This window comes from Heptranchias perlo, chromosome 11 (assembly GCF_035084215.1).
Source record: "Heptranchias perlo isolate sHepPer1 chromosome 11, sHepPer1.hap1, whole genome shotgun sequence".
NCBI lineage: Eukaryota > Metazoa > Chordata > Chondrichthyes > Hexanchiformes > Hexanchidae > Heptranchias > Heptranchias perlo.
In genome coordinates this window covers 15594345-15616495 of record NC_090335.1, presented here as the reverse complement: position 1 = coordinate 15616495, position 22151 = coordinate 15594345, and the positions used below count along the sequence as shown (strand labels likewise).

Below are 22151 nucleotides of genomic sequence, written 5' to 3'. Positions count from 1 at the left end.
AGTGCATCCAAAGCTGGATCTCCCTGGATGGCTGAAGATATAGAGATTAAAATGAAACAGAAAAAGGAGGCTTATGACACATGTAACGTTCATAACTCCGTAGAGAACCAAGCTGAATGCAGAAAGTACAAAAATCTAAAAAAGGGAATAAAAGGGCCAAAGAGAGAGTATGAGACTAGATTAGTGGCTAACATAAAAGTCTTTTATAAAAAAACATATAAATAATAGAAGGGTGGGGCCAATCAGGGACCAAAAAGGAGACCTTGTATAGGTAAAGGGCATGGCTGAGATACTAAATGAGTACTTTGCATCTGTCTTCACTAGAGCAGAGGATGCTGCCAATGTAGAAGTAAAGGTGGAGGTAGTAGCAATAGTGGATAGGGTAAAAATAGATAAAAAGGAGGTGCTTAAAAGGTTGCAGTACTCAAAGTAGAAAAGTCACCCGGTCTGGATGGGGTACATCCTAGGTTGCCTAGGGAAGTAAGGGTGGAAATTGCAAAGGCTCTGGCCACAATCATCCAATCCTCCTTAGATATGGGGATGGAGATTGCAAATGTTAAACCCATGTGCAAAAAAGGGGAGAGGAATAAACCTGGCAATTACAGGCCAGTCAGCCCAACGTCGGTGGGGAAACTTTGAGACAGTAATCCGGGACAAAATTAATTGGGACTTGGAAAGGTATGGGCAAATAAATGATAGTCAGACTGGATGTTTGACTAACTTGATTGAGTTCTTGATGAAGTAACGGAGCGGGTTGATGAGGGTAGTGCGGTTGATGTGTATATGGATGTTTGATAAACTACCACATAATAGACTTGTTAGCAAAATTGAAGCTCATGGAATTAAAGGGACAGTGGCTTCGTGGACACGAAATTGGCTAAGGGACAGAAAGTAGAGAGTAGCGGTGAACGGTTGTTTTTCAGACTGGAGGAAAATATACAGTGGTGGTCCCCAGGGGGTTGGTATTAGGACCACCGATCTTTTTGATATATATTAATGACCTGGATTTGGGTATACAGGGCATAATTTCAATGTTTTTAGATGACATGAAACTCTGAAATGTAACAAACAATATGGAGGATAGTAACAGACTTCAGGAGGGGCAAAGACTGGTGAAATGGGCAGACACATGGCAAATGACATTTAACACTGTGAAGTGATACATTTTGAAAGGAAGAATGAGGAGAGGCAATATAAACTAAATGGTACAATTTTAAAGTGGGTGCAGGAACAGAGGGACTTGGGGGTGTATGTTCACAAATCTTTGAAGGTGGCAGGACAAGTTGAGAAGGCTATTTTTATATTTTTTTAAAAAAGCATATGGGATCCTTGGCGTTATTAGAGGAATAGAGTACAAAAGCAAGGAAGCTATGTTAAACCTTTATAAAATACTGGTTAGGCCTCAGCTGGAGTACTGTGTTCAATTCTGGGCGCCACACTTTAGGAAGGATGTCCAGGCCTTGTGGAGGGTGCAGAGGAGATTTACTAGAATGGTACCAGGGATGAGGGACTTCAGTTTTGTGGAGAGACTGGTGAATCTGGGATTGTTCTCCTTTGAGCAGAGAAGGTTAAGGGGAGATTTAATCAAGGTGTTCAAAATCATGAACGGTTTTGATGGAATAAATAAGGAGAAACTGTTTCCAGTAGCAGGAGGGTCGGTTACCAGAGGTCACAGATTTAAGGTGATTGGCAAAAGAACCAGAAGGGAGATGAGGAAAGAAATTTTTACGCAGTGAGTTGTTATGATCTGGAATGCGCTGCCTGAAAGGGTGGTGGAAGCAGATTCAATCGTAACTTTCAAAAGGGAATTGGATTTAAAAACTTGAAAAAGGATATGGGGAAAGAGCAGGGGATTGGGACTAATTGGACAGCTCTTTCAAAGAGCAGGCGTGATTGAACGAATGGTCTCCTGTGCTGCATCATTCTATGATCCTATGACCGTTGGTTGTCACTAAACTTGTACCACAGAGGTTACTTTTGTAACTTAAAGGCAAACACGGCAGCTGACAGGAAATTATAATATTTACGTTCATTTGATTTGATGCATTTAAGGGGAAGATCGATAAGTACATGAGGGAGAAAGGATTCGAAGGATATGTAGATGGGGTGAGACGAAGTAAGGTGGTGGGATGAGGCTCGTTGGGTCAAAAGATCTGTTTGAAGCGTAAATACAATGTAATTCTCTATTCAACAACAATCCCGCGTCTCCCTTGAACATAGATAGGAGTTGGAGTGCACTTCCTCCAATAGGTTCTTCATTGCAGTATCACTCTGAGCTATGATGTCACTTGTACTGATAAGCTTCTTCATGGAACTAGTAGATAAGTAAAGGTAACTAACTGCCACTTGTATTGCGCCTTTAATGTACAAAACATCCCGAGGGGCTTCAGATGGGGAGGAAAGCAAAATGCATAAAAGGAATAAAAGAATAGATGCCAAAGTGCATGTGGGAGAGTTAGGTGACCAAAAGCTTGCTGGAAAAGATGGGTTTTGAGAATGTTTGTTTTAAACGTGGAGAGCTAGAGGTTATTTAGGGAGGAAATTCAAGCACAGAGGGCCAAGGTAGCTGAAGGCACAGCACCAATGGTGAGGCAAAGGCAAGGCAAATGCACAAGGGGCCAGCGTCAGAGGACCAAAGAGTGCAAGATAGAAGATAGGTGCGGCTCTTGAGATCAGCTGGGTAAAGCCATGGAGGTATTTGAAAATTAAAACAAGGACTTTACACTGTGTGGGACAAGTAGCCAATATAGGTTATCAAGGATGAGCGTGATTGAGTTTAGGGCAGGATGTGGTCAGTAGAGTTTTGAATATGCTGAAGCTTGTGTCGGGTGGAGGATGGGAGACCAGAAGAAGGCATTGTAGAAAATGTCTTATTTTTGTTCTCATGTTATGGATGATGCTGGCAAGGCTGCATTTATTGCCCATCCCCATTTGCCCCTGAGATGGTGTTGGTGGGCCTTTTTCTTGAACTGCTACAGTCCTTGTGATGATAGTGCCCCACAATGGTGTTAGGTAACAAATTCCAAGATTTTGACCCAGTGATGATGGAACGAAGATATATGACTGACTGACTAATCTGCGACTTGGAGGGGAACTTAGAGGTGATGGTGTTCCCAAGTCTAGGTGTGACAAAAGTCTGGATAAGGATTTTGGTCACGGTAGGGATCAAGGCAGATAATGTTGTGGAGGTGGAAATAAGCAATCTCCGTGATTAATGGGATGTAAATGGGTTTAAAGTTTTGCTCCAGATTGTTCAGAATGCCAAGGTGTCCAAGGCCTGGTTCAGCCCAACTGAGCGACCAGGGAGATGGATAAAATCAGTGGCAAAGGAGCAGAGTTGTGGCGGGGGCTTTGGAGGAAATTTTTACTTATTCACGAATTGATGTGGAATTGGTCATCTGACAGCACAGAGGTGACTGGAGGGGTCAGGGTACCTGGTGGAGAGGTAGAGCTGGGTGCTGCCACCATATATGTGGAAGCTGACTCTGTCTGTGGAGCATGTTACTGAGAGGCGGCATGTAGATGAGGAAGAGAAGAGGCCAAGGATAGATCTGGAAGCGACTACATGGGCAGAAAGAGAAGCCAAGCCATTGACGGCGACGTGCTGGCTGTGTTCAGACAGGTAGGAGTGGAACCAGGAGAGGACAGTCCCATGGAGGTGGCGGGTGTAGTTGACACTATCAAAGGAGAGGTTGAGGGACAATTCATCACAGTCACAGAGCTCCACTGTTCCATGTCTTCTGACTCTGTAGGGATCCGATTTGCTATGTACATGAAGTTCCTACCTTGGTTAGTATCCAGGGCCAGAAGCGATGTGGATCTGTGGTGATCCTTGTAGGATTATAGACATCAGATGAGTGGCTCGCTGAAGGGTCTGAAGACCCAAGCTATTGGGTGACCTCAGAAATTTGAAATATCTCCTAGTTAGATTGGAGCTCTTTCTGCGCTTGAATCCACACGATGAAAAGTTATTGCCCAGAAGTTGTGTTATTTAGAACAGAAAGTAGAAAACATTGTGTTGTAAGTATATTGTAGTCATATGTAGACTGCAATTAATCTACTATTTAAATTAGTGCAAAAATTAACTTCATAATTCACCTACTTGATTTTACTTTGCATTGTGAGACTCTGTTGGGCTTTTTTGCTTGCTGAGGTCATGTCCGGTTTTGACAGACCCAAGCCTACGGATTCATTTAGCACTGATGGCAGTGGTGATTGGGGTCTAACTTGTTTCCAGCAATCTCTGGTTCTCGGGAGGTAATGCCTATAGGGAGGTAATAGGCTGCTTATGCTCTAACAGCACTGAACTAAAAATGTGTGTCAGGCTGTGCCTTAATCCAATAGCAGAGGGAATATAAGCAATAGTTATCGCACTTGGTCTACCGTAGAGAGAAGCCTTCATCTCATTTTCCAAAAGTTTTACATTTACTAAAATGCAATTCATTAATTCCCATTCCTGCTTTTACTCTCATGTCGGGAGTATAACAGTAAATGAAATCCGACGGTAAAAGTTTTAATTTTTTTTCAGTCTTTTTATTATTATTATTATTTATTATTATGAACAGCTTAACATCCATGTGATTTCAAGATTATTCTTCAGCCCTCCCATAGATCCTGAATGTCGACCAATATTCTGTATTTAAGCACAGTCAGTATTTTGTACAATGTGTTCTTAGGCTTTATTGTGGCTGATAGATGTTACTTTGCTTACAGATTGCCTGCGGTTACGCTCACACACTCGCACTAACAGATGAGGGCTTGCTATATGCCTGGGGAGCTAATACTTACGGGCAGCTGGGCTCTGGGAATAAAACCAACCAGCTGGTCCCGGTGCTGATCATTCTGGAGAAAGAAAGGTAATAGTGCTTTTTGCTGATGCATAACATTTAATTCACTTTGTATTATTAGCTGCCTGCTGTGTAGCAGAACTGTCCAGAAATCTTTCTTCCACCCCCTGACCTTGCTACTTAACACAAAAGAAGTTGGCAAAAGAACCATAGTGGAAATGAGGAGAAATTTATTTTATGCAGCAAGTTGTTATGATCTGGAATGCACTGCCTGAAATGGTGATGGAAGCAGATTCAATAGTAACTTTCAAAAGGGAATTGGATATATACTTGAAAAGAGAAAATTTGCAGGACTGTGCGGAAAGAACGAGGGAGTGGGACTTTTAAAGAGTTGGTACTGGCACGATGGGCCAAATGGCCTCCTTCTGTGCTGTATGATTCTAAGTTGAATTGAAGAGCTATCTTTAATGTATTCCAGATCATAACAACTCGCTGCGTAAAATAATTTCTCCTCATCTCCTCTCTAGTTCTTTTTCCCAATTATCTAAAATCTGTTCCCCTCTGGTTACCAACCCTCCAGCCAGTGGAAACAGTTTCTCCTTAATTACTCTCTTTTTAAAAACCCTTCATAATTTTAAACACCTCTATTAAAAGTCCCCTTAACCTTCCTGCAACCTTCCATGACCCAAATACTCAAATTAATCCTCAGTATAATTAAGATTTTTTCACCTATCTTGTGATCAATACCTCTTTGCACCATGTTCTCTGGTACTGTATTTGTACTGGAATAAGCAGCACATTTGTCACCTCGTATTAAAATATTCGCCTATTCTATAGTCTAGCATCGGTTTAAAATGTTCTGGACATACACGACTGCAGCCACGTAAATCAAATTTGGTGGAACTTCAGTTATCAACTGGGCCTTGGGGTGAACGCTTGCCTCTGACGTTTAAAAACTGAGTACGATAAGCTTAGTGTAATTCTCCTTTTTAGCATATAGAGTTCAGAATTTTTTCACATGTTTACAAGCCTAAGTAAATTTACAACTTTACACATCTGTGGTTATAAATAAACTGGAAAGTCTGTTTATCTACAAGGGGCGGAACGGTATGCTGATTATTTAATTTTCCTGCCCTCTCAGCTAAGGAAACATGTTGTCAGGAAGGAAATCCTAATAACCTGAACATAATACTTTCATCAGTAACAACAACATGCACTTGTACAGTACCTTTTTAATATAGCAAAACATCTCAAGATGCTTCACATTGGGGAGGGAAACAGACACTGGGTAGGAGAGATGAGAGGTGTCAGCCGTGGCTCAGTGGCAGCTCTGAGTCAGATCGTGGGTTCAAACCTCACTCCAGAGACTTGAGCACATAAACTAGGCTGACACTCCAGTGCAGTATTGACGGAGTGCTGCACTGTCGGAGGTGTTGTCTTTCCCATCTGCCCCCTCAGGTGGATGTAAAAGATCCCATGGCACTATTGGAAGAAGAGCAGGTGAGTTCTCCCCAGTGTCTTGACCAATATTTATCTCTCAACCAACATCACTGAAACAGATTATCTGATTAATTATCTCATTGCTGTTTGAAGAGACTTTTTTTTTGAAAGTGGAGATAAACCTGGCGAGATGGAGGGTGTTTTAGAGGAAACTTCCAGAGGACAGGGTCGTAATGGCTGAAGACTCTGTCACTGATAGTAATGCAGAGGGAGGGGACGCATAGTGGGCCAGTGTCAGGAGGGTGGAGGAATGTAGAGCTGGAGGAGGTTGCAGAGGTGGGATGCAGTCAGGCCATGGAGGAATTTCTAAATGAGAGTGAGGATTTTAAAGCTGCCTGTTTATAAAGCTGGTGAGGTAAGTGAGTTCCAGCCTTCCACAACGAGCAGAATAACATCCAGAAAACAAACCACGCAAGCTGCAAATCAGGGCGTCTGAAATGTTTGCTGTCTGGTGTTATGTCTTTACAATTAAATTTTCCATTTTAAGGGAGGGGCTAGAAGGGTTAAATTATGAGGACAGGTTGCATAAACTTAGCTTGTATTCCCTTAAATATAGAAGATTAAGGGGTGATCTAATTGAAGTGTTTGTGATAATTAAAGGATTTTTTGGGTAGATAGAGAGAAACGATTTCCTCTGTTGGGGGAGTCCAGAACAAGGGGACATAACCTTGAAATTAGCGCTAGCACTACTTCACACAAAGGGTAGTGGAAATCTGGAACTCTCCCTAAAAAGCTGCTGAGGCTGGGGGTTAATTGAAAATTTCAAAACTAAGATTGATAGATTTTTGTTAGGCAAGGGTATTAAGGGATATGGAACCAGGGTGAGAAATGGAGTTGGGATATGGATTAGCCATGATCTAATTGAATGGGAGAACAGGCTCGAGGGGCTGAATGGCCTACTCCTGTTCCTTTCTTCACCCTTTTTTTTAAATTCAAGGAGAAGGCCCACCACCACCAACTGGGAAGGATCAATAAATACAGCCTAGTTAGAAATACCGACATCTTGAGAACAAATATTTTTTTAAACTGTTTTGTCAAAAAAAAAATTGTTGCTTTAATTGAAGGTATTTGTGTATCTTGAGGGGTTATTTGTTTGGTTTGGTAAATTTTCCTTTGCTTAATTGTAAAGCACTAAACATGATGGCATAGAATATAAAAGCATTGAAAAGATGCTCTCACAGAGTCCCCACAACATCCCTTGTAAACCCCGTTTGCTTTTGATGAACATCCAGACAGGAATCCATCCCATTACCTCTCCTGTTCTTAACGTTGTTTTAGTAACCTCAACAAATGTTCAGCTTACAGACAACACGAGGTTATCACATTAATCAGGGCCAGAGCAGCCTCCTGGACTAGTTTTGATCGCCTAAGGGGGGGTCGGAGAAGAAATGTCCAGATTTTTTCCCTCCTGTTTGGCCTGGGTTTTTATCTTTTTTTGCCTCTCCCAGGAGATTACTTGGCTCCAGGTGAGTGGGGACTGTCTGTATCGTGAAGTACAAGACATCAGAACTATATGGGACATGCTGGATGGGCCAGTAGGTCTTTTCCAGTCCACCAGTTTCTGTGAGTTTTTTGTATGTAAAGCAGAATGTTTAAAATGCTAAATATAAGATAACCTATCTCTTCTATGTGTTCTTTCTTTTGACAAATGATAGTGTAGTGCAGCACGATAGGACAGTGAGGTGACACTGCACTTTAGACTACTAGCTCTCGTTCCCAGGGAACGGGACTCGTTTGATCCCCACCTCACTCGATCCCTGATTAGAGCTGTGTTGAGTGGAGATTGAAGTATTTTACTAGAGAGATGATCAACAGAGTCATACTGAGATGGTAGTTAGCATTCCCGACTGCAGGCTCCAGAGACATTGATGGTAGTGTGGGAACAGGTCACGCGCCTGCCTCTTTTTGAAGAAGAGGCATAAAGATCAGGCAGACCCAAAGGACAACATGATGAATGTGAAGACATCCTTTGCATTGGGGTCCAGCAATGCCTCACATTTAAAATTCTCATCCTTGTGTTCAAATCTCTCCATGGCAAGATCTTGTTCACCTCATTGATGAAGCCACATTTTCAATTTAGGTCTCAAGCCCTCAAAAGGACAGTGCTTTGGCCAAGTTTCACAGAAGAGAGATAATGATGATTTTGGCACTTGGGACCGATTAGAGATTTGGAGAAATTGAACTATTTTTACTTCAGATGTGAGGCATTGCTGGACCCCAATGCAAAGGATGTCTTCACATTCATCATGTTGTCCTTTGGGTCTGCCTGATCTTCAATGTTTTTAAAAAAGCTACTGGAGGGTGTTCACTGCTGCTTAGCTCAGTGTTGGCACGGATTATTATGCGAGATCCATAAATTACAACTATTGATCATTGGTTGTCGATAAGTTTGCGCCCCAGAGGTCACTTTTGTAACTTAAATGCAAATAGAGCAGCTGACAGGAAATTATAATATTTATGTTCATTTGATGTGATTTATTTCAGGGGAAGCCAGATAAGTACATGAGGGAGAAAGGAATAGGAGGATATATTGATAAGGTTGAGAGGAAGTAAGGTGGGAGGAGGCTCATGTAGAGCATAAACACAAGCATAGACCTGTTGGACCAAATGGCCTGTTTCTATGCTATAAATTCGATGTAATTCCATGTAAATTAGTAAAGTACACCCAAACAGGTTATTTAACTTGGGATATGAGTGTAGTACAAGATTTGTTGAATATAGAACTGAAGGGTCCAGCAGCAGGGAGTGAGAGTTAGAGATAGTCTACAACAGGGGTGACAGCTCTTTCACCCATGCTCTGTGAATCTTTGGAATTCTCTACCCCAGAGGGCTGTGGATGCTGAGTCATTGAATATATTCAAGACAGAGACCAATAGATTTTTGGACTCTAGGGGAATCAGGGGATATGGGGATCAGGCAGGAGGTGGAGTTGAGGTGGAAGATCAGCCGTGATCTTATTGAATGGCAGAGCAGGCTCGAGGGGCCGTATGGTCTACTCCTGCTCCTATTTCTTATGTTCTTATATTGAGTTGGACCAAGGAGCACTAAATTTACCCTTGAAGTTAGAAAGGCATTCCCCCTCTATAGAGTAGTGGATATATTGAGTAAACTCTGTGCTAAAACAGGGAATGTATTGATTGACACTTGTTTTGAAACTGGTTGGTAGCTTAATTGGGAAAACTGTGAATCAGGAATTATTATTGCATGTTCCTTTACATATTTACACTTTTTATTCTCACCTTTTTATAAAGCCAAAAGTATACAGCAAGACAGTATGGAAGATGTATCAGGTTTGATATAGGTACCTATCTACCAGCACTGAAAGGCATCCTGGGGATTGTAGTGAGGGTCCTAAAGTTTTGTAGCACAGGGGAGGATCCCTGAATTTAGTAGCTGTGTGAAGGTGGGATCTTGGGGATTGGTAGGTCTTGGGGTTCAGCATTGGTGGAGAGGAAGGGCAGCAAGGGAGACTTTTGGGATTTGGTAACACTAGGGAGGGGGAAAATGGGATGACAGAATGGGGGATGAAATATGGGAATGGCTAACTGGGAAGGATAATTGGGGCCAGAATGGACTGGGGAGTTGAGGATCTGAGCTCTAGCGACACTGAAAGGGTAGTCCCAAAGTCTGGAAGTGTTGAAGGAGGGGCGAGCCCCAGGGGCTGAGTGTGGGGCGGTGGGCGAGCCCCAGGGGCTGAGTGTGGGGCGGTGGGCGAGCCCCAGGGGCTGAGTGTGGGGCGGTGGGCGAGCCCCAGGGGCTGAGTGTGGGGCGGTGGGCGAGCCCCAGGGGCTGAGTGTGGGGCGGTGGGCGAGCCCCAGGGGCTGAGTGTGGGGCGGTGGGCGAGCCCCAGGGGCTGAGTGTGGGGCGGTGGGCGAGCCCCAGGGGCTGAGTGTGGGGCGGTGGGCGAGCCCCAGGGGCTGAGTGTGGGGCGGTGGGCGAGCCCCAGGGGCTGAGTGTGGGGCGGTGGGCGAGCCCCAGGGGCTGAGTGTGGGGCGGTGGGCGAGCCCCAGGGGCTGAGTGTGGGGCGGTGGGCGAGCCCCAGGGGCTGAGTGTGGGGCGGTGGGCGAGCCCCAGGGGCTGGTAGCATGGGAGGGAAGGCTGGCCTGGAATTATTGCCCTGACCCATTTCAACTCCCCCTCCTGAGTAGTTCTTATGCCCTTAGGGCCCATTTTTCAGCACTAAATGCGCTAATATTTACGTGTGTCTGTATACAGGTACTGGTGTGGGAGATGTGCTAATTGCAATGAAAGATGTTTGTAAAAGATCATTCTGGAAAAGGTAACAAAATGCTTCTTGGTTTGGCTCCTGGAAAATAAATACTGTTTTCCAGTTTGAAGTAGAAAAATAAATACATTCGCTCAAATAAACCTCTGAGCGAGAGAGCAGCTCTTTACTATCCATCTATTTAGTGCGTGGCATTTTATAGGCAAGTCCAAGAAATATACAAAACTTAGGTATAAAATAGAAAAAAAAATTATAGAACAGCCAAAAACAAGTGGGCTTAGATAATCAGTGCATTTAATAACTAAAGTTCTCAGCGGAAAAATTAGTCGAAGTACAACCTGATTCGCCAGCGGACAGAAGCCTCGCCTTGGAATCTGGTCGGCCACATTTGCCACCATAGGACAACAGTGACCAGTCTGGCATCCCGAACAAGACTTGAGACTGGTGTGTCAGGGTGTCATTCACTCCTCATGAGATCTGCTCGTGAGAAGGTTGGTGCGACATGAGATTGCTGTAGAATGAACCTGCACTTCCTGTAAATTTTTTGACGGCTGAGCATTGAGAGTGTAATATCCGTTTCTATTGAAGATGGCAATGGATTGCTTTTTGGTGCAGTCATTGAGTGAGGCTCTTTACCTTTGGGATGTCATCTGTTGAAAACTTGTGTTTGCCTTTCCTGATTGTTCTTCAGCTCACAGCCTGACTGAGCACTGAAAGTGAATTTGGATGATTGTCTTTGGGTTCAAGTTTGAGAACTGTCAATCAGCATTACTTACAACAATGTAAGCAGTCGAACAACTTACTGATTTTATTTTTTTAAAAGCATTATCGAGCTGCATGCTGTGAGGAATATGGAAAAGTGGCATCAACTCAATCATAGGCACTGACGATTGAAACAGAAAACTTTTGCCTGGCATATAATTGTACTTTTTCCGCTGTCCTGTCACCTCTTTTCCTTGCTTTTTCTCTCTCTCTCTCTCTAGGATTGTGGAGATTGCAGCCTGCCATTCCACGCACACCTCAGCTGCTAAGACCCAGGGTGGTCAAGTGTACATGTGGGGCCAATGCCGGGGGCAGTCGGTCATCCTCCCACACCTCACTCACTTCTCTTGCACGGACGATGTGTTTGCCTGCTTTGCCTCTCCAGCAGTTACGTGGCGCCTCCTGTCTGTAGGTGAGATGATGGTGAATCAGAGCTCCATGAATACATACAGTCAAAAACTCTGAAATGTTTTCATTTGGGTTGTAAACTGACTTGTATCTTGAATCTGCATTTTATGTTTGGTCGAGGAACAAATTTGTTACTAAAAGGGAATGACTATTTTAATAGTTATTTATATCATAGAATCTTACAGCACAGAAGGAGGCCATTTGGCCCATCGTGCCCGTGCCGGCTCTTTGAAAGAGCTATTCAATTAGTCCCATTCCCCTGCTCTTTCCCCATAGCCCGATTAAATTTTTCCTTTTCAAGTGTTTATCCAATTCCCTTTTGAAAGTTACGATTAAATCGGCTTCCATCACGACTTCAGGCAGTGCATTCCAGATCACAACAACTCGCTGCATAAAAATATTTCTCTTATCTCCCCTCTGGTTCTTTTGCCAATTATCTTAAATCTGTGTCCTATGGTATCAACCCTCCTTAATTATATTCATAGTGCAATCAATATAGATAACATCAAGACAGTAATTGTTATTAGTTTTCAGATTTCTGTGCCTCCATTTTTCTGTATTTATTCGCACTTGCTCCCCCTCCTGCCCGCAATCTAACTTTTTCAGACGAATTTTCAGTACAATCGGACACCCCAAAACAAGTAGCTTGTCCCCAGACTAATCCTGTTTATGGCACAACTTAACTTGTTAGGGTATTTCTCTGCTCTGTGCTATTGCAGAAAACTTGACTATCACTTGATTTCCTTTCTCTATAGAACAGGATGATCACCTGACAGTAGCACAGTCTCTGCACAAGGAGTTTGACAGCTTGGAAACATCAGATTTAAAGTTCTGTGTGGAAGGAAAATTCATCCATGTTCATAAAGCTGTTCTAAAAATCAGGTACTGGTTTAAAATTTCATAAGCTATTGCTTTCTAAGAATTCAATTGCTGGTAGATGTTATATTGGCATCATGCCCTGAACCATTCTGACTTGGAAATATATCGCCGTTCCTTCATCGTCGCTGGGTGAAAATCCTGGAACTCCCTACCGAACAGCACTGTGGGAGAACCTTCACCACACGGACTGCAGTGGTTCAAGAAGGCGGCTCACCACCACCTTCTCAAGGGCAATTAGGGATGGGCAATAAATGCCGGCCCTGCCAGCGACGCCCACATCCCATGAACGAATAAAAAAAAAACCTGAAGTTTTTGCCGCCTTTTGGAATTTTTTTTTTGTAAAGACAGATCTGCTACTAACCTTAGTTTTTCTTTCCCCCCCACCAGATGTGAACATTTTCGAACTATGTTTCAATCCTACTGGAGTGAAGATGAAAAAGAGGTGATTGAGATCGACCAGTTTAGCTACCCGGTGTACCGTGCTTTTCTAGAATACTTGTACACAGACTCTGTCAACCTATCTCCTGAGGATGCAATAGGTACCTGATATGCAATTGGCTACTGTTTGTACTGACGAGGATAGTTTCATGTGAGGAACAGCATAGGCAGGTTCTCCATTTGCTCGCTAAACGAGGTTCCCTGGTACAGTGCAGGCAGAAATCCTTCTACCACAGTTTGATCCACAACCTTTTTTTTGGTTCCTGGTAGATTTCAGTAATTGTTTGGGAGTGCTCAGTTGCCCAGAACTCCCAGTTGCCAACAGTAAGTGTCGAGGGGGAAGGATAATTGTCCAAATGCACATTCAATGATCACACGAAGGCTGGAGCATCGTGACCAAACTCTTCCTTACTCCCGCCCCCCCAGCCCCCGCAGCCATGTAATGGCCTGGGAGAGGTGGAAAAACCCAGGGCCAATAAAGGAAAAAAATACTCTGGAAAATTCCTCTCCAACCCCCACCCCCCAATTTGTCAAACTGTGCGTACACTGTTCAACCAGTTGGAACACTCTCTTAAAACATCTAACAAGCATTGGTTGCTAACATCACTCTATTCTGTTTCCTTGAGTGTGTCGGTGATTCCACTGCACTGTTAGATTACTGGTTTACAAGGGGAAATGGATGTGAGATACATAAAATATGGCCTTGTTAGGGCATCATGAGGGTTGTTGGGGGTGTGGTGGGGGGGGAGTACATCCTGAGCAACATTCATCAACAAACACCGCCAAGAACATTAACAGGTCATTCATTTCATTGTTGTTTGTGGGATCTTGCTGTGCAAAATGGTTGCCTACGTAAGTACCTGCACATTAAAGTAATTCATCTGCATGTGAAGCAATTTGAGATGTTCTATAAATGCAAGTCTTTCCATTCATCCGTACTATCTTATGTCCATCATTTCCCTACCTCTCCACCTGCCCTCTTTTCCTACCTGCCCTCTCTTCTTGACCCCCTCTTTCCCTCCCCCCTCCAACCTCCTCTTTCCCTCCCCCCTCCGACCCCCTCCCCTGCACTTCAGTCTTAAATCTTTTTTAAGGACTTAAATCCAATTATTAAAGTTATCTTTAGCTAACACTCTTAAGGCCCAGTTTTTAGTTCTAAACAGTGGGTGGGATTGCTCTCCAGGGAAGTGAGGAAAAGCTTTGTACATAATCTTATAATCTTATCCATTTAAATTGGGTATCAAACATTGTTTTGAGACATTGCATAAGACAGGTTTTTAACAGCCACAGACCAGTTCTACTAAAATTTCCATGTCTCTAAATCACTTACTAGTGGGCACTTACCATTGTTCTAGTGACTAGAAGGAAAACTGCTTGGTAGCTTTTCATTCATTCAACCAACTTATTCCTGGGCATCTTCTACCAGATTATGGAAGGAAAGACGTGCATTTATAAAGCACCTTTCACGACCGTAAGACGTCCCAAAGCGCTTTACACCCGATAAAGTACTTTTGAAGTGAAATCACTGCTGTAAAGTAGGAAACGCAGCAACCAATTTGTGCACAGCAAGGTCCCACAAATAGCAATGTGATAATGACCAGAAAATCTGTTTTAGTGATGTTGGTTGAGGGCCAGGAAGGACTGCCCTGCTCTTCTTCGAATAGTGTCATGGGATCTTTTTCACCCACCTGAGAGGGCCGATGGAACCTCGGTTTAACTTCTCATCCGAAAGATGGCACCTCCGACAATGCTGCACCCCCTTAGTACCACATTGAAGTGTCAGCTTAGATTATATGCACAAATTGTGGAGTGGGGCTTGAACCCACAACCTTCTGATTTAGAGGCAAGTCTAGTAACAGCTGAGCCACACTGGCCCTCAGTATCCTAATTCTGTCAGTTTGTTACCCAGCTGAATTCACGTTTCTATGCTCACTACCCTGCCTGGCAGATTATTGCAGACATTTATCACCCTTTGTTTAAAGAACTTCTTGCAAACTATCACCCCTTCTCCAACCTCCCTTTCCTCTAAAGTGCTTGAACACGCTGCCACCTCCCAAATTCGTGCCCATCTTTCCCGCAACTCCATGTTTTAATCTCTCCAATCAGGTTTCCGTCCCTGCCACAGTACTGAAACGGCCCTTATCAAAGTCACAAGTGACAGCCTATGTGACTGTGACCATAGTAAACTATCCTTCTTGACCTGTCTGCAACTTTTGACACGGAGGAGGATGGTGTGATTAACCAGTGCCTCTCTTCTGTTGTCTGGGTGGGACTGCACTCGCCTGGTTCCATTCTTATCTATCCAGTCGTAGCCAGAGAATCACCTGTAATGGCTTCTCTTCCCGCTTCCTCACCGTTACCTCTGGAGTCCCCCAAGGATTTATCCTTGGCCCCTTCTATTTCTCATTTATATGCTGCCCCTTGGCAACATTATCCGAAAACGTGTCCAATTCCATATGGACCCTGACAACACCTCCCTCGACCCCTTCACTGCCTCTGTGTTGTCAGATTGTTTGTCCGACATCCAGCCCTGGAGGAGAGAAAATTGACTCCAATTAAATATTGGGAAGACCAAAGCCATTGCCTTTGGTCTCCACCACAAACTCCATTCCCTAATCACCAATTCCATCCCGCTCCTGGCTACTGTATCCAGACAGTTTGCAACCTCAGTGTCCTATTTGACCCTGAACTGAGCTTCCTACACCGTATCCCTAGTATCACAAAGACCGCCTACTTCCACCTCCATAATATGGCCTGTCTCCATCCCTGCCTCAGTCCCCATCTGCTGCAGAAACCCTCAGATACTTTTGTTACCTCCAGACTCGACTATTACAATGCTCTCCTGTTTGTCCATTCATCTTACACCCTCCATAAACTTAAGTTCATCTAAAATTGTGCTGCCCGTATCCTAAATTGCACAAAGTCCCGTTCACCCTACATTTTCTCCCAGTTCAGCAACGCCTCGATTTTAAAAAAAATTCTCATCCTTGTTTCCAAATTCCTTCATGGCCTCACCCCTCCTTATCTCTGTAACCTCCTCCAGCCCTACAATCCTCCAAGAACTCTGCGTTCCTCCAACCCTGACCTCTTGTGCACCTCCACTTCCTTCACTCCACCATTGGCGGCCACGCCTTCAACCATCTAGGCCTTAAGCTCTGGAATTCCCTCCCTAAATCTCTCCAGCTCTCTTTCTTTAAGACATTCCTCTGACCAAGCTTTTGGTCACCTGTCCTAATGTCATCGTCTTTGGCTTGGTGGCAATTTTTGTCTGATTGCACTTCTGTGAAGCACCTTTGACTTTTTACTACGTTAAAGGCGCCATATAAATGCAAGTTGTTGTTAATTGTTTTTAAATGTTATTGTCACTAATTTAAATTCATGTCGTCTGGCCCTAAAGACCTGTCCTACTTTAATATTCTGGATTTACCCTTTCTAAACAGTTTTCATAAATGTATATACCTCAGTCAGGACCTTTAACTGTTGTCTCTACACTGTAGATATTGAACTTTTCTAATTTTTCCTCATCCTTTTTACATTTGGGATCATCTTAGTTGCTCTTCCACACACCCTCTCCAATGCTTGTTCGTCGGTTTTTGTAGTATGGTGCCTAGAATTGAACCAGTTCTCCGTGATGTCTAACCCAGTGCATTGTAAAATGTTGGTGTATAGCATTTTAATCTGTCGTGCTTTTTATTCTGTTGATCCTCCTTTTATATCTCTGTTCATTGTACTTTGCTTTGTGCACTTTCTGCTATCCCGTTGAAAGGCTGTGTCAGCGTCACCTCTTTTCTACGTGATTGAGTTTGTATAAATGGGTGTTATGATTTTAGTTTAGCTTACTGGCTGCGTAAATGATCTGACTTGTGAAATCAACTTGTTAATACCGGATCCAATGAGCTATAATTGTACAATCCATGGGGTTTTTCTTGCGTTGGCTTTTCAAAATGTTGCTTTTGCTCGAGTTGAATTTTAGAGCCTTTCTCACAACGTTTGTTCATCTTGCGATGAAAAGTAGTAATTAAATTTATTCTTCACAGGGCTTCTTGATCTGGCTACTTCTTACTGTGAAAACAAGGTGAAGAAGCTGTGCCAGGAGATAATTAAGAGAGGCATTACTGTGGAGAATGCATTTTTATTGCTCTCAGCAGCAGTCCGATATGATGCTAAGGTGAGAACTCATGAAATGTTGGCTGTTTTTATTATAATCAAATATTGTTGTTAAATTGAGTTGCACTGGATTTCACACTCAGTGGCACCATTATTAGAACAGTTTGCTGTGAACTCTTAATTTGCACCATATATGTGTACGTTTAGTAACCAGCAGATTCTGAGGAGGAGATGTATATCTCAATATATTTAATCGCAAATATTGCAAGTACAGGAGCTTAAAGTCCAAAGCAAAGCACAATAAATCCAATTTCATTCAGATTCCTTCTTTGATTCAGTTTTGCATTTGCAGCCTCATCCCCTCTGCCCAACCGTCCCTCCGCCCAGCCACCCTAACGTAATTTACCCTTCAAAGAAACCCAGAAAAGTCAGGGAGGTCCTAGTAAGGGACTTTGTTTTTGGGAACTGCTGATCAAACAAGTTTAACAGCTAATGCAGTATATTTGAACTTGCAACCCTTTCTTTTCCTGGTCCTTTGAACTATACTGTTGGCTACAATGCAGATTGTTTCTTTTTCTCTGCCTTCACCCTAAATACATTGGTTACATATTTTCAGAAACTGTTACTTCTAAATGCATTTTTGCTTCCATTTCCACCATGCCTGACTTCCTGCAGGGGTGCAGCTCATTTGGCACCAGCAGCCTTCTGTTACCTTGCCCAAGCAGTCATTCTTCATGAGTTGCCCAGAGCAGCAAGTGTCCACAGGCTATCCAGTCATTGGAGTTATCACAATTGAGCCTAATTCTGTGCTTCCTCCCCATTCCCCAAAACACAGACCCTCTCGTGGGGTAACCTGGTATAACTGGGAACCAGAACTGTGGCTGAAAGTTTTTCTCCTCCCTCAGGCAGTGATGGCAGGAGCCATTTGTCGCATCACCACTCCTCCATTGGTCTCCCTGATTGGCTACAAATCTTTGAACTACAACTTTCTTGGAAAAGGAAGCAACTTTTAACCTACCACAGCAGAGTTGGGTGACTTGTGATTTCTCAATCATGTCCAGTGCTCTCTTGTACTACGAGGAAGTATTAACTTGAAATTCCTTCTTTCCTTCTAGGATTTAGAAAAATTTTGTTTCAAATTCTGCATGAATCATTTGACTGCAGTCACCAACACTGATGCGTTTTGGCAAATGGACGGAGCTCTCTTGAAAGAATTCATTGCAAAGGCAAGCAAATGTGGAGCTTTCAGAAACTGAATTAGTTGGCTAGATATACTGGTGTCATTACAAATGTACTTGCACCATCATTTAATGGGAATTTGCTACAACTTTTGTGTAATATTCCAACTAGCCCAACTATATAAAGTTATACTACTGCCAGTGCAATACGGATAACAGATGGATATAAAGGTTTGGCATATTCACAGAAATTACATGGATCAACTTGTTCAATGAAGTTTAAAAACTTGCACTACAATTGTAGCTCATTGCTTGACTGCACTTAGCTCCCTGGATGTAAATAATTACATATCTGATCTCCTGTGCAGAAAGTAAGTGTGTATAATAAACATTAAATGATCATGTGTATAATTTTTACTAAATTACCGTGCGCAGTAGAGAGCTGAATTGTTCCCTTTTCAGCAATCGTGTGACAGTAACTACATCATGCTTTGAATTGGGGACATGTTTAGCTTCACTAACTTGACAAATGGAACCAAATGACTGTCAAGCTTCCAAAGAAAAAGTCATCTGCAAGGTCCAGACTTTTTAATTGAAAGGAGTGGAGGATCCTATGGATAGAATTCCAAGGTGGTAATTTAGCTGGTGGGTATCAGTTACACCCTTGTTGTGATGTAGGAATTTCTCACTTGAACTGTAGCCTTGCAACTCCTTTCATGGATTTCATTCTAAGTATTGGGGATACCTTGGCCTGTTTACCCACAATTAAGTCTTAACAGCTCCTTGTAAGAAAGAAAATATATCAAAAATAGCTTGAAACCCCACTGTAAACTAGCATAGGTTTATATATCGTTGATTTTATCATGAACTCAATGTCAGTCATGTTTTGAAAACATCATTCGGAGTGTGTGCTGTGACTAAGACAGTGGATTTGCTTTGCGACTGCAAGTTATATTTATCTTCTAGTTATGCATGCAGTTTCAGTATTCTGTGTCTGTGACTGTCAGTGGGATAATGGCATATTATATTAAACTCTACAAGGTGATATTGCAAACAAAAAAATGCCTTGTCATTTGTGTTTTAAAAGTCAGAAAACTGACCCAGATCACGAGCAAAGCTGCTGCATTAATTTGTGAATTATGCCTGTGTAATTTGGAGGGAGAGATCTGGCTAAACTCTTAGTTCTTGCTGGTTTGTTTTTTCAGTCCTGAGTGTGTGCATTGACAATTCACAGGATCTGTAGAAGGGATAAGTGGGGGAAAAAGTTCACTTTTTGTGCTGGCATCATAGGCTATTTGGTGTAGATGGACATCTTTTTAGGATTAGTACAAATTGACTTACATATGGGATATTTTAATTCTTCTTCCAGTAAGAATCCATGAATCCCCTCTACCTCTGGACCAGGTTGGATATAGGTCTGTCCTGACCTGCCATTCAATATGCTGCAAATAATACATGGTATGTGTAACCCTGCTATTTTTTATTAATGGGAGACACTGACTGAATTAGTTTCACAAGCACATTATTAAACTCCAAAATCTTGGGACCTAATTTAGAAATGAATTGACAGTATTTAGTAACTTAAATTGTTTGTTCATTGCTAAATGGCAGGGCTTGCAGTGTTTCGTATTGGACCATGCCTGGCACTGGGGAAACAAATTGACACTGAGATCAAAAACAATTACTGTAAATGAGCTACATGGTTTCAAAACTTTTAATTATGGCATTAACTATTGCATATTAAACTGTAAAAATATGCAGGTAATATCTACTAGTTTATGTAGTATTCCAAAGTCCTTACTGTTCTTTTATTGTATGTTCGAAGTATACAGTGAAGCCTCAATTAGCCGTGCTCCTATCAGTCGCCTTTTCAATTTAACCATGCGAGGTGAGGCATGTGCTCGTTCTACAGCGTGTAACGTCCTTCTCTCCTCCACGTGACTTACATTTGTTTTCTAAAATCCTAGCAACCCATCTAAACAATCTTGACTTTTTAAAATTGGTTCAACTTGACCACTTGCTTTGAATTGTGTGATAATTTTAGCATGGGACGAGAGAACCAAAAATATACAGAAAAATAACAAAGAAAATGTCAACATGACATCAGCTACACCAAAGACAGAAAATTACAACTATAAATTCATAACGGGCAAACACCTGAGGCAGGATTACATCAATCAACAATATGTCAAAAACTCATAAACTAAGGTGCAAGATAGTGTGGTGAGGCTTGACTAAGCTGAGCAGAAACAGAAGAGGTCTACTGTAGCCTGATATTGGGACAGGTTTTGGGCTCATCAAAGATCTTCAATATGACTCTCAGGATTCCAAATGACAAGTCTAAGGGGGGAAATACAGAATTCTTCAGAACCCCAGCATCAGCAAATCTAGCCTGAGGGACAATCGTAACCTGGTGAGGCACTTGCATGATAATGACCAATGTTTACAAAGGCCTGATTTTCCTACTGCTCCCAGCTTGGTACTTTTCCTTATGTGCTGAAGAGACCCATTTCCCAGCTGAGACCTTGGAGCTGAACACCATGTCCTGCTTGTTTTTCCAGATGCGTAAATCACCCCAACAACCTTTTAGAGCAGTCATGTCAACTCTGTAAATGCAAGATGACGAGCAATTTCTATGGCCATGATATGATTGAAAGGCAGCAATGACTGACATGTAATAGTGGTGTCACAGTCCTTAATGTGTTATAGGCAGCACCTGCTGGTATTATGACAAGCCATAGCAGAAATTATGTTTTAGCCATGCTGTGTTTTAAAATAGAAAGTAAGGACAAACAAATATCAAGTGAAAAGGGAGCCGAGGTTTGGTTATATCCTGATCCTAGAGGCTAAACTGAAGACATTCATGATGCCAGCATCTTCCACCCCAGAACCTCTTCAAAAAGTAGTCTTGATAAAATAGAATGATTCAAAATGGGCACCTCCAATACACTTTGATGTAATGTTAGATGCAATTATCAAGACCTCAGTGGATAGGATGAAAAGAAGTGGCAAAATTAAGAGGCTGCTCTGTAAATAACCTGAGCTTTACTGCTGATCTGGTTAATGTTAATTCCTTTTTTTCATACTAGGAGCTGACAGATATGAAGCAAGCAAAATTAAAGTTTTAGTTGTGTCTAGATGACTGAAAGAACCCCCCACAGGGGGAAAGAGAATATGAGAAAAGATTAGTGGGTAACATAAAAGAGAATACTAAAGTCTTTTATAAACATATAAATAGTAAAAAGATATTCAAAGGAAGACTTGTTAGCAAAATTGAAGCCCATGGGATTAAGATGGATTGAAGGGGCAGTGGAAATGACATTGGCTAGGGGACTGAAAGCAGAGAGTAGTGGTGAACATTTGTTTTTCAGACTGCAGGGAAGTATACAGTGGTGTCTCCACGGTATTAGGATCACTGCTCCTTTTGATATATATTAATGACCTGGACTTGGGTATAAAGGACATAATTTCAAAGTCTGCAAATGACACAAAACTTGGAAATATAGTAAACAGTGAGGAGTATAGTAGCAGACTTCAGGAGGACATGTGCAGAATAGCAAAATGGGCAGACATATGGCAGGTGAAATTTAATGCAGAGAAGTGTGAGCTGATGCATTTTGGAAGGGAGAATGAAGAGAGGCAACATAAACTAAATTGTACAATTTTAAAGTGGGTGCAGGAACAGAGAGACCTGGGGATTCATATACACAGATCTTTGAAGGTTGCAGAGAAGTTGAGAAGGCTGTTAAAAAAAGCATACAGGATCCTCAGCTTTATAAATAGAGGCATAAGAGTACAAAAGCAAGGAAGTTATGCTAAACCTTTATAAAACACTGGTTAGGCCCCAGCTGGAGTATTATGTCCAAT

General features: G+C 42.4%; 2 protein-coding genes across 6 annotated transcripts in view; one reads left to right on the top strand and one right to left on the bottom strand.

Annotated features, from left to right (window-relative positions):
- LOC137327125 (RCC1 and BTB domain-containing protein 1-like) overlaps nucleotides 1-22151 on the top strand; it is a 118425-nt gene that overhangs the window by 38761 nt on the left and 57513 nt on the right. For 3 of the 5 annotated variants that reach the window (XM_067992599.1, XM_067992597.1, XM_067992600.1), the window contains exons 7-13: nucleotides 4714-4856; nucleotides 11496-11686; nucleotides 12438-12564; nucleotides 12949-13100; nucleotides 17037-17167; nucleotides 18222-18332; nucleotides 19654-19742. In XM_067992599.1, the coding sequence (XP_067848700.1) occupies nucleotides 4714-4856; nucleotides 11496-11686; nucleotides 12438-12564; nucleotides 12949-13100; nucleotides 17037-17167; nucleotides 18222-18332; nucleotides 19654-19656 (858 nt within the window). In that variant the 3' untranslated portion in view covers nucleotides 19657-19742. Of the gene's footprint in view, nucleotides 1-4713; nucleotides 4857-11495; nucleotides 11687-12437; nucleotides 12565-12948; nucleotides 13101-17036; nucleotides 17168-18221; nucleotides 19347-19653; nucleotides 19743-22151 lie in introns of those variants that run through there. The other 2 variants (XM_067992595.1, XM_067992596.1) reach the window with 1 other exon arrangement.
- The window catches only part of phf11 (PHD finger protein 11), a 246166-nt gene continuing 234751 nt past the window's right edge, over nucleotides 10737-22151 (bottom strand). Inside the window, exon 41 of the mRNA XM_067993443.1 lies at nucleotides 10737-11680. The gene's annotated coding sequence lies outside the window, so the exon portion shown is untranslated. The remainder of the gene's footprint in view (nucleotides 11681-22151) is intronic.